This window comes from Pelmatolapia mariae, linkage group LG12 (assembly GCF_036321145.2).
Source record: "Pelmatolapia mariae isolate MD_Pm_ZW linkage group LG12, Pm_UMD_F_2, whole genome shotgun sequence".
Taxonomy (NCBI): domain Eukaryota; kingdom Metazoa; phylum Chordata; class Actinopteri; order Cichliformes; family Cichlidae; genus Pelmatolapia; species Pelmatolapia mariae.
The window spans coordinates 22,192,477-22,209,155 of NC_086237.1; the positions used below are offsets into that span (position 1 = coordinate 22,192,477).

The following is a 16,679-nucleotide window of genomic DNA, read 5'->3' on the forward strand; positions in this document are numbered from 1 at the left end:
GCTCTCCTGGCTCAGCTGGGCTTTGAAAAGCTTACATGAATATCTCAAAATTAGCAGGAAGCTCTTAAAGCAAGAAAAGACTTTCTCTCCATGAGCTAAATTGGCATGATGTCTTTCCTAGTCTTTCCAAGACTGCTCTTTTTAACTGACACGCAAGCACAAATGGTCCTTTCTTTTTATAGACCTTACTTTGCTATTTATTTTCCTTGACATTTCTCACCTGACTCTTTCTCCCTCTCTCCTCTTCCAGGTGTTCCCAGTAAGCGGAGGTATAAACGTCGCGAAGTGGAACAGATCCAGAAGGACGTAAGGAGGATGCATTCTCTGAACTTTGAGCATGTGCAGAAGATCCTTCGTGCCAAGCGCCTGCAGCGACAAGCCAAAACAGGAAACAATGTCATCAAAAGACGACCCGGACGACCCAGAAAACAACCTCTGGAGGAACCGGAGCCGACCAAGACGAGGAAGGAAGATTGGGCTGAGGTTCGAGGCTTGGACATGCTGGCTAGCAGGAGAAGTGATGAGAGGACTCTGGGGATGCCTGTTCTGGAGAGGTGCGATAACCTGTCAGGCAGACACAGCCTCAGGCCGAGCCTGACCCCCGAGCCTCTGGAGTTCTCCAGTCACGATTCCATCTCAGCAACTATTGAGACTGTGGTGCATCAAGCGCGGTCTGTGAATCCGCTGGCCAAAGGGGGGAAACGCAAAGGAAGGGGCCTCAGCAGGGACGAACTGTGGGCTCCCTCCAGTCAGTAGACCCGCAGGAGAAAGCACCTCCAGCAGAACTGGAGAGCAGTTAACGGAGGCAGTGTTTCAAGCCTATCAGATGCAGTGCCCTTAATTTTGGGACTCCTTGGTGCACTTTGACTTGTTTCTCCTCTCTGAGTTGTCGCGAGGAATACAGTGGGTTGGTGGAGCAGGAGGAGGGAACACTGCTGGTGCCATCCCTCAGTTTGCTACACCCAACCAGACATGGGCCTTTCAAAGATTCATTGGACCTTTATTTACAATGGCACTATATGGTACTATTTGATACTGAATCTGATGCTCTAAAACTGTGTGGTACTTATGATAGTGTAGGATATTATGTGATTCTTTATGTATCTGATACAGTGATGTGTATGGTACTTTATGATACTGTATCTGAATGTGGCTTCAGCCATATATTTACCAGCAAGGGGAGGGGGGAATGGTTAATATAAAACTGTGCAGCTCTGCTTATTTTTGCCTTTCTGAGGAAGCTTGTCAAAAACATGTGGAATAATAACTTCAGTAATTAAGCCACCTTACCCTATTACTTCCCCTGTTTTGCTCCCATTCATCTATACCTTCCTAGTGTCCTCGCTCCCTTTGAGAAGTAACTGATACTTCCTGGCAGCTCCGCACTCGTGGTCCCCATCCCTGCTTGACGCTCACCCCAATTCTTTAGCCCTCCCTGGTGCCTGCCGCTTAAATCCATCCCCCTTTGTCCTCTCACCTATTCCCACTAATGTTTTACATCTCCATTTCTTGAGCTCCCTCAACCTACCCGCTGTGTCATTTTTTTCCCTCTCTCCCTGCTCAGGCCTCTCCTGGGCAGTGACATAAAGGCAATATGGTGGGTTAGACTGTCCCAGACTGTACATAGAAACAAAGTCCACTGTTGCCTGCCTTGTACAATGGGAAAACCAGCTCATAGATGTGTACTGGCACACAGTATATTAAATAGAATTGTTGTACCATAGACAATGAAAGTGTGTATTGTTTTATAACCAAAAAAACAGACATGGGTGTGACTCAAGACAAGCTTGTTTTCAGACAGACAAGAACCACATGTATTCATTCATACACTCATTATTGTGTTTATAACCAGGGGGCATTGCATACAGGAGGAATATCAGGTGTATTTTTGGTAAACCTTAAGAAATTGGTTAAATGCACTATTAAAAAAGACAACAACAAAAAAAAAGACATATACTTTCATCAATCAAATGCAGCACTTACATGCTTGTTCCAGTCTTATGTTTCGGCATTCGACGGTGTGGTTATCCAGTCCAGAGACCATGCATTATTTTAATCAAATTGTATATGCAGGCTGCGCAGCCAAAAGCGTCAAACCGAAGCCCGCCGAGTCTGAATTGGACAGTTCAGCAGAAGAGGGCTCACACAGTCAGTGTTTTGAAAAAGCTAATCCCAGTCTTTCTACTTAACATAATTTTCAATCCATATCCTTGGAAAAATATTTTTGGAAAGTAAATCCAGTATTTAGATTTAGAAACCAAAGTCTCAGTATTCAGTGTATAATTTAAAAGTATCTAAATCAGAGTTTGACAAACTCTCCACCATGTTGGCACCAATGTAAAGCATTCCTATGTGCACTGTAGAATGTAGCCATCTTGGATTTTTTTTTTTTTTTTTTTGCGTGTGTCAATATGTTAAACCTTTGTTAAACTCTATCGACAGTATCTGTGGCTTTGGGTAGTGGTTGGTATTTTCTCGATTAGGTGTTTCTGAATAATAAGCAATGGATCAGTGTTTCTTTGGCAACCTTGTTGAAATTTTGTTTCAGGAGATTCTGTTTTGTTCGGCCGGGGGTGGGATTCTCAGTTGCAGCAGTTCGACTTGTGCCTTATGTTTCTTTCTCTCACAAATTACCATTTGACCTGAGAAATATGAAGCGGCAAGGAGTGCCCCAGACAACGACCCAAAATGTTCACGATTGTGCAAATGACACGTGTGTCTTATTCACGAGAACCCCGAAACTGCCGGCGTCCCTTCACAACTTCCATAGTTAGCATCTTCTGTCACTGGACACTGCTGTCTGGTGTCTCCCAGCTTCCTCCTGGTTTATTTTCTGACTCATATCATCATAACAGAGGTAGAAGGGCTGGAGCTATTATATTACTGTTTTAAATCCGCATCATATACCTACCTACATACCGCTATAGCAGCGGAGGTGGAGAGTGTATCAGATGTGTCTCCATCCAGTGATATTGATTGTACCCAGAGTCTTAGATATATAATTAAACACCACTTACTCTGCCCAGTAAATAATGAGAGATATAACTGATTATATACTTGGCAAAGAAGGAACAGCGGAGATTTTTATGGAAATCACGTTCTCGTACATTGTTGTTTGCTATGCATCAGGCCATGCCTGGCAGTGACCTTAAAAGGAATTTCTGTTCTGGGTCCACCCTTCGACAAAGAGAAATAAGTGGTCTTATTTACTCAATAAATTGAATTCATGTATCAAGAATTGTGAATAATACCAGTAATAATTTGTAATAAGTTGTGCAGAAAGTGACTATCATCTCATGAAAACTATAGTGACTGCAGCTCTATGCAGTACAGCCTTAACCAGATGTAAAACTACAGTATTAATGTGTCTGTTGTAAATAGTGTTAGTATGTCCATCCTGCATGGATACCAGTTAGGCTCAGCTATGCTGGGACTGTCTCCTCAAACCACAGTAGACCTTATCTCTCTATCAAGGCTGCTCAAGACCCAAGGAACTATTCAGAAAAATGACAACCTCAAGTGATTTTAATATTTGACAAATTCCACTGCCTATTGACAGTCACGGCTCCGGCCGGCTAAATTACATCGAATGCTAAAACGATTTGCCTTACCGCGCTTTTAAAAAGTTGAGGATAGAAGCCCCAACGTCGTGCACTCGACCAAAAATAGGAAATCCCGGCTGACTTGTAGCTACTTTGCCTGCGGCCAGCTTGGGCAGCGCCGTAGCAGTGAGTAAGTAAGAGGGTTGTTTTGTTCGGGGAGCTCTCAGAGGAAATAGCCAAAAATACACTCGCCCTGATGTTAGTGTGCTTAACCTTGCTTTGCTAGGTGGGTCTGCAGTCTGTTGTGGCAAAGATGGGGTCTAGAAATGTGGGGCGGTGAGGTGTAGAGGATACACACTTGGCAGCTTACTCCTTCATACTGTGGTCAGTCAGCGGTCTCTGATGCTAGAGTTAAAGACCCCAGGTGTTGTCTGTCCTGTCTGTCTCTCCTACCAGCCAATGCTTCGGTGCCTTCTAACACTGACAAGTATTGTCCTAATCCAGAGCTTTCACTCTACACAGAGACTGCAGAGGGGATGTGGTTATGTATAGGGTTCAAGGTCACTGTTGTTGTGATGTACTTAGCAGCCAATCTGGACCGGTGGCTACAGGAGGCCCCTAAACACTGATGTAAGGATCCCTTACCTCGTCTTTGGCTTCAGCACCAAGGGCGGCGCAGCAGTGTTTGACCTTACGTTAGCGGTTTGGGGTGTATTTCCTGTAGTCCGCATTTACCACTTCAACACAGCAACTAGGATGAGAGATAATGGCACCTAAGTTTTGATTTCGCCCCTCGTTCAATATGTAGCGTGCTGCGATGTGCATCCTACACATGGAGCAAGGGGGTCGTGCGGAACAGAGCCTCATAAATGTACATGTAGTCATCCTCACAGCATACGTTACCATTTCTAAGCTATAATGTTCGAAGCTGAAAGTGCAGATGAAGCATTGAGAAAACCAATAAATGTACTTCTTTAGAGCACAAAGTGAGCTCTTCTAACAGTGTGGGCATATTTTAGTTTGTATACATAGTGTATTTGAGCCTTTTTCTAGAGTGGGTTTCCTTTATTTGCATGCTCAACTTGATTGTATGCATAAATATTTTAGACAAGCCGAAAGTTGAATTTCAATTGAATTTGAAGGAAGACTTGTACATTGTTTGATATGTTTCTTTTTGTAATGAATTTTTTAATTCATGAAACATTTTTGTACATTGTATGAATATTAAAAACTGCAAATATTTGACATATAGAGTAAATACTAGAGGCGCATGCATATGCATATATCCTTCACAGTATGTATGTGTAAAATGTACACATATATTTTGTATTTGCATTTGCTGGCATACAGATATGTGTCTTAAGCACATATATACCTGTAATATATATGTATATCCATGTCTGCTGGCATGCTTTTGGTCATGTTTATCTTTCATGATCTTGTAGGTTTCTTTTTTTTATTATTATTTCTCTTTCCTCAAAAAGAAAGGCTCATTCTTTTGCTACCCTTCTGTTGGCTGGCAGTGTTGAGCACTTATTACGAAGAACTACAGTTCAAGTTGTTCATGTTATCCATTGTGTGAAATAATAAATGACTTTATTGACAGTTGATGGGATTGTTTGCTTCTTACTGGTTAAGGCTGTATCGCATTTGATTTTCCGATCTGTTTGATTTTGTGATGAGAGCCAGGTGCTTCGTGGGTGTGTGTGAGTGTGTGTGCAGCATGCATGTGCACGTAACGAGTGAGGGGAGTGCGATGACAGGGGCCTTGCTGCACTGTTGGTGCTGAATGTCAGATGGTCTCGGTGAATGAGTACTACTCTACAATGTGTCGAGGTTAAACGAGAGGGAATCCTCTCATCAGATTATAGCACAGCCTCATTCAGTCACACACACACACACACATACCTACACACTCTTACTGTTGTACTTGTTCATTAACCAAGCCTACATCTCTAAATCCTCACTGCATTAGCCCATCAGTGTTAGTTCTAGGTGGGCTGGGCTGCAGGCTGCTCTGTTATTGGACAGAACTGAGTGGGAAGTGCCCCACTATTGGCTGCTGCCAACTAGTAAAATTCTTCTGTTACCATGGTTGCAGGGTGAGCTGCCCAAATGTGTCTCAGTGTATCTTGTAGTGCTGATTGAACCGTTGGCACTGCCGGTGTTGTGGTAAAAAAAAAAAAAAAAAATCTCCCCCTTCATTTGATGGCAGTCAAGGCTGCAGTGGTGCTGCACCCAAATCACTCACTACTGATGCCTGTAAATGAGCCCACATGGCCCCACTCCACCCTCTGCACAGGAGGATGAGATAGATCACAGTGAAAAAAAAAACAAAAAAACCCAGCAAAACACATCCTGTATGATGGATGTACTCTGGAGCAGGAGCTACAATTAAAGGAGGGAGAAGAGAATCATCAATCTGATGATACGTGGATTTTCTCACGGGGTTTAGTGTCAAACCGCGGTTTACTCTGAGACACTGTGGTTGACTACATAAAACACATGCAATATTATCAATGATTGGATGAATGCCCGTGATAATTAAAAGTCATCTGGCTGAAATGGGCAGACAATAACTTCAGTGATATTACTTCAAAAAGGGAAACTGGAGCTTTCAAAGGGCACCAGCTTCCTCCAGTATATCCATGCAGAGAAATACTAGCGTGATAACTACAGCTCTGCCCATACGAATATATATATATATGAATCTGTTTATAATTAAGTTAGAAATAGATTCTAAGCAGTCAGAAGATGGAGCCACCATCCCGGACAAAAGAAAGAAAACCACTGGGAATTTCTGTCACAGGTCCTTTTTGGTATTCCTGTCTTATTGCTCCACACTGTATCTGAAACTTTTCTGTTTCATGACAGTTCTGTGAAGGCTGATCTGTCTATGCCAAATTATTCCAGTAAAAATATTTTGACTGCTGCCACTGTGGCCCACCTGTTTGCACAGGAGACCTTTAAGTCACTTCTGCAGGGGCCATCCCAGACCATTTCCTGGGTGACATTCCCGTTACACTCAGTCTCCAACTTTCCTGTCCAATAGAGCCTAAAAATCCTAAAACACACCTTTCTTTCTTTTTTTTTTTTTAAGTAAAAATAAAAAGTTAACCAAAATTTTGGGAGGCTTGCATCAGTGTCATGCTGATGGTATTTGAAGATAAAGACTGTCCTGGAAATGCAGGGCTAAATACTTGAACTCAGGGAGTGTAGGAGGAGAACAGGTTTTATGAATTGTGGTGTGTAGCAGGGGCTGAAGGTTTACTATTCTCAAACCTAAACAAAAGGCTCAAAAATTTGGGAGGATCTTCCTCCCAACCCTGTGTAGGTCCACCCTTTTGTGGAATGTAGATTTGGGGTTGAGGGAGAAGCACAGGCTTCTTAAAATATGCATAAATCAAGTTGACCAGCAGTTTTTAATTTCTAGGGTAATCTACTTAGTTCTTCTGACTTTAGATTGGCTCTTTGCAGACTGTACATTTTCTTGCAGGCAAAACTGACCATTTGTAATAACTTTAATTTTTTACAGATTGTAATTTGTAATGTGTTGAATTGTTTTTCTCATGGTACAAAAGCTGTGCGTGTTGAGCATGAGCTTGCTTTGGTGATAGTGGTTTTTGGTAGTATTGTGATTGTGATCTCGGCTTGCTGATTTTTCTTCCTAAAGTCTCACCAACTCCTCAAATCAGTGTTTTAACCCCACTTATATTCATGAGGCAAGGAAGCAAGTCTGTGGGAAGAAAAAGTACAGAAAGTATTTTCTTTTTCATACCAACATCTGCAGCACAATCGTCCTAACTAACTGTAAACTAAAACAGCTGCTTGTGTCGTCTTCTAGCTATTCACGTCCATATTTATGCAAACCAAAGCAGCCTTTGTACCTCTGGAACTTTTATTTTCATGTTTTAAGCCTAAAATTATTTAAAACATATTTTCATACACATATACCACTTGGTGACAGTGTGCTGTAGTGGTTAGCACTGCTGTTTAATAGCAGGCCTGGGGCATTTACTGTGAAATCCGTATGTTCTCCATCTGCCTATGTGGGTTTCCTCCAGGTGCTTGTGTTTCCTCCCACAGGCCAAAGCCATGCATGTTAGGTTTATTGGTAATTCTAAATTGACTGTAGGCTTCAAATTGATAGTTTGTGGTTGTCTCTATCTTTATGTGATGGACTGCAGTCGCCAACCACTCACCCATTCAGTTTGACTTAGTATGGATGTGTGTTTCAGAAAATTGATGGCTGGGTATATATAGCCTTGAGATATTGTTAATGTGGTCTAGTATGTAGTGACACAAGTGGCTTCAGGAAGTTTTCTATAGCAAGGAGCACTTACACTATGCATTACAAATGACTATTGATAAACATGGATAACCTGGTGTCCCCTTAGATTTTAGTTTATTAAGTTCTCATTGATTTGTGTTTCTTTCTCATATCATATATATGATGCTGTGTGAATGTCAAAACACTTTTTAACTAGACCTTGAGAGCCATTGAATGACTTCCATCTTCTATATACAGTCTATGATATCTCAGTGTCTTTATGCCTCACATGAGCAAAACATAGAGTTGTATTCAGCCAGCAGACCATCACAATCTTCAATGAAAAACAAGACTCCCCCCCCCTTAATAAGCCTTAATAAGAGGCTATATTACACTAAGGAATCTCAAGGCAAAAGACTGCATTGACACCACGCTGCCATTTAATTAGATCCCTGTGCAGTGTTTTATCAGTAAGCCATGCATTAACGCATATCAGACACCTTGAAGGTTGCAGGATAATTATTTTTTTATGTTAGTGAAATGTTTTTTTGTCATCACTCTTAACCATTTTTTGCTTTAGTTATTCAGTTATGGTGCCCTTTTCTTACCTTGCATAAATCACTGTGGCACATATTCACCCCGCTTTATGCTGTGATAACCTCCAGCTTCATAATTACCAGACAAACTCAAGAGTAATGATTCGATCATCTAACATTTGGCAAGAAAGAGAATATGTGCGTTTCCCAAAATGTTGATCTGCTTCCAAAGTATTTCTAATAAACATCAAAGCCTAATACTACAAATACAAAAATCTTCATGGTGAGATTCAAACCGCAGAGCCAGATTTGTTGAAAATCAGTTTTGTTGACCTGAGTCAAGATGCACGAGTGATTGCCAATGAATATCAGTGTCTGTTTGAAGCACATCCAAAGCCACACAGACCACCAACAACAGACAGAGTCATAAATTTACAACAGATAGCCCTGCAGTCCAGGCCAACTAACTAGGAAGCCTGCCGTAACCAAGCATCCTCTCAATTTATCTCTGTTGGTGTTTTCAGAGGATGACTATTGCTTGTGTTTATGAAGATGGATAGAGCAGGCAACATCTAAAGCACCTCCTTCCTCCCTCCTTCCCTCCTCTTCTCTTCTCCTCTGCACAGCGATGGGAGACACCATCTGGTGGTGAAACGTATCAGTGCGACTACAGTCCCCTCAAAAGCCTTCATGTCACATCCACAGGACAGAGAGCAACATCTAACTCGCTGCGGTTACAGCAGAAAATGTGGCAGTTGAACAAATGCTCTTTGTGTAGCAGAGAAGAGGGAAGATGAAATGCTATTTTTAAGGATTTAAGGGATAAAAATCTGCCCTGTGACCTGAAGGACTCACACCTGCAGTGCTTTGCTCAGTGATCCACTTGAGAGATCAGTGCAGGAATTACTGCAGCTGAACGATGGTTCGGTGTGTGCGCCCGCTGGTGTGTGTGGGGTGCAAACAGAAAATAACACCAGAGACATGACAAAGTGCGTTCTGCATGGAGCCGGCCACTGTTGCCACGGTGACAGTGTGACTCAGAGCAGTTTGATTTAGGTGCCCTGTTTTGTGTGTGTGTGTGTGTGTGTGTATAAGCATTTTCCTGCATATACAGTATGTAAATGTTTTCATATATGGTTGCAGTTTGTGTGCTTTGTGAAAGACGGGGGAGGGGGGGGGGGGGACTGACAAAATTTCCTCTGTGCTGAGAGTAATTTCCACCTCTCTCATGTCTCCTTGGTCACAGTTAGAGTCTTTGTTAGCAGATTGGCTCTGCCTGAGTCTTATTAATGATGCCAACACTTAGGTAATGTGCCTTTTTGATGAGAGTAGGCCACTTAATCTCACTATTTAGACTCCATCTCACTCACACACACACACACACGCCTCCCTCTCAATCCTCCTAATAAGCCTCCTCTTGTCTCCTGTAATTTGGCAGATGAGTCTATTATATGATACAGTCATATTTTATTAATGGACCCCCATAGTGAACACATACACCCCTTAGTGGATGAGATTATGTGGCACATGGGGAGCGGTGTCTCAGTTTTAAAAAATGATTTCAACTCCTCTGTTAGTTTTCATCTGCGTCGCCCGTCTGCTGCGTTGTTAGTGTTGGGCTGGAAGGCAGAACCACAGGCATTTCTGCTGAAGCTGGCACTGTTCCTCCACACTTCATTACACTTCCATCAGCCCCGTGATAGCACGGAACAGTGCAAGCTTCAAAAGGCCGAAAACAGCAAAATAAAAGACAACATTCAATTATTAAATTTAACATTTCTTGGATTTAAAAAAAAAAAGAGAAAGAAGATTTTTGTTCCATGTCTCTGTCTCTCGTTGTCTCTCCCACTTCTGCAGAGCTGTGCAGATAATTCATACCATATGTTTCAACAGTGCCAGGCAATTCGAGCAACAGTGGTGAAGCACGCTCATCCAAGACAAATTTTCTCCAATGCTATATTGCTTCAATGATATATTGTCTTACAAATTTGGGAGTGCATCAACTTTTCCTCTATGTGACTAAGTTCATTTAGAGTCTATGGCCACACAGAAGGCCTCTGTGTAAGTGTGCTTTGCACCAAATTGTAGTGTCATCAACCAAAGTCATGAGAAAATGTTTTCTTGATATTCTTGATATATCAAATTAAACATTTCTAGAATTCAGAATTTGGCTCAAATGCTATCAAATGTTGGTGATATTTTTAGTAGTTTATTATATACAGTTGCTAAAAAGCCAATATAGAAAGAAGTGAATCTGAGAGCATTTGCATTACAGCATGCATGCATGCAATCTGCACTCTGAACGGTTTTTTCCTTCTTTCTCATTTTTTTTGGGTGGTTGTCTAGTCCTGTTGGAAGTTATGAATAGATTAAGGTCTTTATCAGGCACTCATTCCCTTCTTCTGAGATAAAGACAGGCCTGCAGTGGCTTGTCTTCCGCAAACCAATGACAAGGATAAGCCATCTGATTGCTAAATTCCCAGGAAACGGTAAACCACATCTCAGCAACAATATCTGTTTGTATGTTTGTGCGTGTAATGTTATCTGACTAAACCGTCACTTTTGTGAACGCAGCCGCGCAGATTTGCACGTGTGCATCTCACATGTGAGAGTTCTTATAATAAAGAAGAGTGAAGCTCTGAGGTGTCAGGAGTTACATGCTGAGAACAGGCATATGATTAAAGTCACTGGACTGGAACTGAGTGGCTGCTCATTAAATGCATGGGACAATGTTTGGTTATGTACCGACATATAGAAACATTTTCAGGCAGTCATTAGATAAAAACACCTGTGCAGACGCTTCAGTCTGTCAACACAAGAGTCTGTGACAGAGAAGGATAGTTGAAAACAAGCGCTCTAGTCATTTTGATTTCTAGGCGAGATTTGGATATTATGTCCCCCTAACATTTGGATTTATAGTTCACAGGGTATCAGTATCACAACCGTGGGAAATCCCCATTACTGTCGAGCTACTGACACACTAACTCATACAAATTCAGACTTGCACATAACAATATTATCCGCATTATAAGTTATCACAGAGTGGATTATATTACACTAATGCTAGTGGAGAACGTCAGAAACCTGGTTACTCATATGTTAATCCTCCTAGCAGTGTTAGCAACTGAACTGCAGATCAAAAAGCTTTAAATAACTCCAGGATATTTCAGAACCAGTTCCCCGCAGACACTTTTCCTTCAGTCTGTCTGCATTAGCTGGTTATTGTAGTGTAACAATGTGTGGTATGCACAGGATGTCAGCGGCAGACTTTCAAATGTCAGATTTATTAATCCCTAAGGAAATTACGTCTGTATGTATGATTAATGACAAAATACTTTCTCTCCCGTTTAATGCCCCTCCAGCTGGCGATGCCCTAGGTGGCTGTCTAGTTAGCCTATAACAAAAAGTAGTCGCACAGGGCAACATTAATGTGCAAGCAATCACGCAACATGAAAAAAATCATCCAATGCATCCAATGTTTATGGCCATTTCTGCTCTTTTTCAGAGATTCTGGTTTTTAAGAAATGCATAGACTTTCCATACAGGGATGCACATGCACAGGATGATAGCATATGAATCAATGAAGGTAAAATACATTTCATAAATAAAATGAAAACATTTAACTCAGCCAATCCGGAGCACACACTTCCTGGATAGGCTGTTGGTATGTTTAAACCACAAGGGCATGTGTCAGATAATTAGACTGAAAATAATCTTAAAGGAAGAGCATGGTTTAAAGCTCCAGACAAAAAATCCTCTAAACACTGAAGAACTCAGACTGCCTGGACTTCTGCTCACCCCACAGTCCAGAATGAATGGGCGCTTTAGTGGGTGGCTCTGAGTCAGAGGATAGAGTGATTTGTCTACCAATGAGAAGGTCGTGGTTCAATCCTCGGTTTCTCTAGTCTGCATGTAGAAGTGTCCTTGGTTGAAATAATGAACCCCAAGTTTCCCCCAATGCAATCATCTTAGTGTGAGTGCATGAAATGCTTCAAGACATAGAATAAACCACACTATGAATATATGTTTGGATTGGTGAATGTGGCTTGTGGTGAAAAAAAAAAGCCCTCTGAGTGCTCAGTTAGAGTAGAAAACATCTGTATAAGTACCAGCTCACTTACCATTCAGCCCCAAAATCAAAATTTCATGGTCCAAACCATGAAATTGGTTGTTGGTTGGTTGTTTTTGAGACAAAAGATGTTTTGATTTCAGGCATGAGGCCGTCACCTGATAGCAGTCACCTCTGACCACCACAACCAGCTGCTTCTTATACACATGTGTAGGTTTCATCTGTGGTTATCTAATGTTTCAAACATCCAGTTATCATCTGCAAACTGGAGCTATCGAGGGAATGTGTATAAATCATTAACCAAAAAATAAGCAGAATGTTGGTTTTCCTGTAAGAAAATCTCAAATGAAACTAAATATCAAATCAAAAAGCAGGTGTATATATTTATTGTTTAGCTCCACTCACTCTCTTTCACTGATGACTCTCTAATGAAAGAGCTCTGCTGCAGTCCCAGCTGAATTGCAGCAAATTCTGTTATTACTGTGTTATTAATTAGGAAGTTGAAAGACTCCTCTTGCCTGGCTCTGATGCAGTTCATTGACTCCACTTGGTGGAGTTGGAAGCTAGTGGTAACAGCCACCTGTCAGTCAAAGCTGCAGAGGACCTGATTAAGCACAAGATTAAGCCTAAACTACATTTAAACAGTTGTTTTAATGGGGAAAATTAGCAGCAGAGACCCAGACCTGCTTTTTTTTTTTTTTGTTTGTTTGCTGTAAACTTAACAGTGGAGTCTCACCTGTGGAGCCAGCCTCAAGTGACCCCTCAAGGAAGTGCAGTTTCTGACAGTTTTGCACTACCTTATTATTTTTCACCTTGGAAATTATCATGTGGGAATGAATTGTACAACTTTTGTTCCTCAATCCTGCAAAACTAGTTCTCACTGACTTTTTGGAGGATGGAAAGGAGGTCAAGGGGTTGGAAATATATGAGTGACACTGCTATAGAAAACAGTAGGTCCAGACTGACCTTTACTGCCCCAATCTGTGTAACCAGAGGTGTTTTTTTCCCCTCTTTGCCTGTTGCAGTTCCAGCCCTCCCAGGCACATTACATAACTACACTATTATTTTTCCATCCCCTGTCTCACTCTGTCTGACTGACATAGCGGGGGGAATACAGATCCAAACAAGGCAATGATAATGACTCGCTCCTTTCTTTTGATCACACTATTTGTCACATGCTCTGCTTTCTGCCTTTCTCTACTTTCTGCTATACCAAATTTTCCTTGTCTTGGTCTCATCTCTCTCATCTGTCCCACCACAAGTTGGTATGCCTTTGCACCCAATGTGGTAACCTTGCTTTCCATTAGTTCATTTCCCTTGCTTTGAGAATGCACTTGCATGCTGTGTGTATGTGTGTGTATGGACTGTCTTTGTGCATGCATGCACACATGTGCGTGTGTCTCCAGAGTCTCAGAAAAGTATTATTGTAAACATATCATTTGATGGGGAGAGTGGTTCAGGTTGTTGGCCGGCTGCCCTGCTTTCATTTGGAACAGAGCTGCCAACATCTGGACTGTGTCAACACTCACTGACAGTGTTTGTGCATACGCAAGTGTGTGTGTGTGTGTCTGCGTGTGTACTGGGGTCCCTGCATCAGCCCCAGAGCTGTCAGGCATTGGATGGGGAACAGATTTGCTGAGATTAATCAAAGGTGTAGCATTAATAAAAGGAACCCTCTGTCTCCATGCCTCCAAGCGGCCATTTTAAGAGCCTGGGAGAGTAGCCTTACATCCTCCAGGATGAGCAGCAGTCACAGGCAGCCTGTGCTTTTATCCCAAACAGGTAAAAGATAAGATATAAATGTGAACACTCCGGAGGTGAATGCGATCTTTTGTTTATTTGTGGTTATTCTTTGGTGCTCCCTCTAGACAATATGCTATATTTCTTCTGGTGCCAAATGTGAAAGAAACCAAACTTTGTGGCCTCCATGCCACAAATCTGCAACACAAGTGTTATGTATTATTTGTTATTTATATGGTAAAAACATGCACAACCTCCCTCAATGATTTATTTAAATATAGGTCAGGATGTGCAGCCGATGCACACAGACTCATTTCTCCTGTCTGAACTTTATCTCTGGCAAATGTTTTTTTTTTTTAAATGCTTGTGTTCATTGTGTTCATGCATGTGCTTCTATATGTGTCCCCTGAATATGTGTGCATATAGAGTGTGAGAAAAGCTGCTAATCTCCTCCACAGCTGAGGCGAAAATCTCTGTCCAGCCTTCAGTCTGGGCTGCTGGCTCTGGCTAGCCATCTGATCTGTCCTCACTGGGCTGAAGATATTTGGGTGAAGCGAGCACTGATGTTATTCCTGAGCTCTGGTTAGAGCTGGGCTGGGATGTATTTGGGTTGGCTGGCTGAGGGATGAAGCCTGTTTGCCTACCGGGGCCGAAGACTCTGCAGGGGGCCCTGCCTAATCTGCTGCACCATCCGACAGCTTAATTAGTGTTTCACTGCTGCACTCACTTACAGTCTGCACACACACATTTCCTCCTTTTCCACACGCACACACACACACACACACACACACACACACACACACACACACACACACTAGGGCATAGCTCATTAGTCTAATAAAGAGCCATTAGAAGGTTAAATGTGGGTCTCATTAAAGATTAGTCATTTACTACCATGCATAATAAGACTCTCTTGTGTGATTGTGTGATTCTGATAACTGCTCGTATTGCTGTGAAAGTGAAGACCACAGTCAATGTTAATTTACCATGCCATAGCCTGGGATTTGGCTCGTCTCCTGCTGAGAGTATAAACACCATGAGAAATGGATCCAGTCACTTCCAGTCAGTGTCTGAGGGCTTAAATGTCATTACATGATGGTGTCTTTATGTTGCGGCTATGCTCTACACACTGTAAATTGTTTGAGATGATTTTGACGAGCAGTGATCCAAGGAGCTTAAAGAGGAAGAAGCTTGAGAAGGATAAGCTGTATGAAGAGGGGTCTAGATTAGCTTGAATGGATTTGGAAGCCCTTGTGGTAGCTCGCACTAAAGGCTGTATTGAAATGTCAGAGATAATAATTTTAGTTCTCTTGTTCCTGAACATCCAAGTCCTAATACCGCTGCCATCTGTTTGAGAGCAGAGAAGAGGACATCCATCAGCGCAAGAGAGCGAGAAAAAGAAATGTAGAGAAAGCCGCACAGATTCATAGTTGCTCTTTCCAGCCCTCATCAAGCTTATCTGATCCAAATGGCGCTTTTGTCTTAACTTGGACTCTAATAACATTATAGTCTTGGTCACGGCCACATAAAAAACAGATGAGCATGAGGCATAAAGGGGAAAAATCAGTTTTCAAGAAGGAATTAAAATATTGGAGCTGCCAATGTTTAGACTTAGTGGATAAAGCCCCCAGGCAACTGGGGATGGAGGGGGAGAGAGCAAGAAGCTGTGAGAATGTCAAACAGCAGACGGCTTTACTGACTCAAGACTTGGATTAGCCATCTGAAGCCTTGTTTTAGGAGTTACAGTATCAGTGAACAGCCCGTGACTAACCTTCAGTGTAAGACAAAGTGTTAGCTGCATATCAATTAGAGAGATTTTCTTTAGCGGTAGACTCTAGAACTGAAAATGAGCTGTTAAACTGGCAGACAGATTTGCTTTTCCACCTTTTATTTCTTCTTCTTTGCCTTCCAAGTAAGAAAAAAAAAAAGAAAGACATGTTCACACTTGTAAAGCCTCCTGCTCCCTGTGACACTGACTTTGAAAATGCTTATGTCACACAGCAAAAGTAGAGAAGACGTGACTGTTGGCTGCACAAGAGGTGCACAATTTTCACAAGAGGTCACCACAGCGGTGGCAGTTTTTACACTGGATCCCCTTCGTGATGTGGCCCCAATGAGATTTGTGTCTCCTCCCAGGACTGAACCAGGGATCTTCTGCTTTTAAGGCAAATTTTGCTGCATTTGCTTTAATTTGTAGTTTCATTAGTTGATATACATTGCAAAGCTTTTCTATATGTCTTAACAATCAGCTCATGGATGACACCTGTCCAGTCCATCCCTTCAAAAAGGGAAAGTAAGGGACAAACAACAGAGGGAACAGATGGGCAGGGTTGCAACCAAGGAAGGAAGGAAGGAAGGCAGGAAGGAACTAAAAAAATGATCCCAGGGCTCACAAGTCATGGAACCGCATCCTCTGGAATGAGCTACTGGCACAACAGAGAGGCTGGATCCAGGGTAGCTTGCACCTTGCAGCAACGAGAGCAACAACCAGTGATCAAAGTTTCTGCTGAGACTGTTGTAGC

General features: G+C 42.1%; 1 protein-coding gene across 1 annotated transcript in view; it reads left to right on the forward strand.

Moving 5' to 3' along the window:
- setbp1 (SET binding protein 1) overlaps positions 1-5,150 on the forward strand; it is a 38,326-nt gene extending 33,176 nt beyond the window's left edge. Inside the window, exon 7 of the mRNA XM_063488942.1 lies at positions 251-5,150. Within this exon, the coding sequence (XP_063345012.1) occupies positions 251-756 (506 nt within the window). The 3' untranslated portion in view covers positions 757-5,150. The remainder of the gene's footprint in view (positions 1-250) is intronic.
- Positions 5,151-16,679: the final 11,529 nt, after the last annotated feature.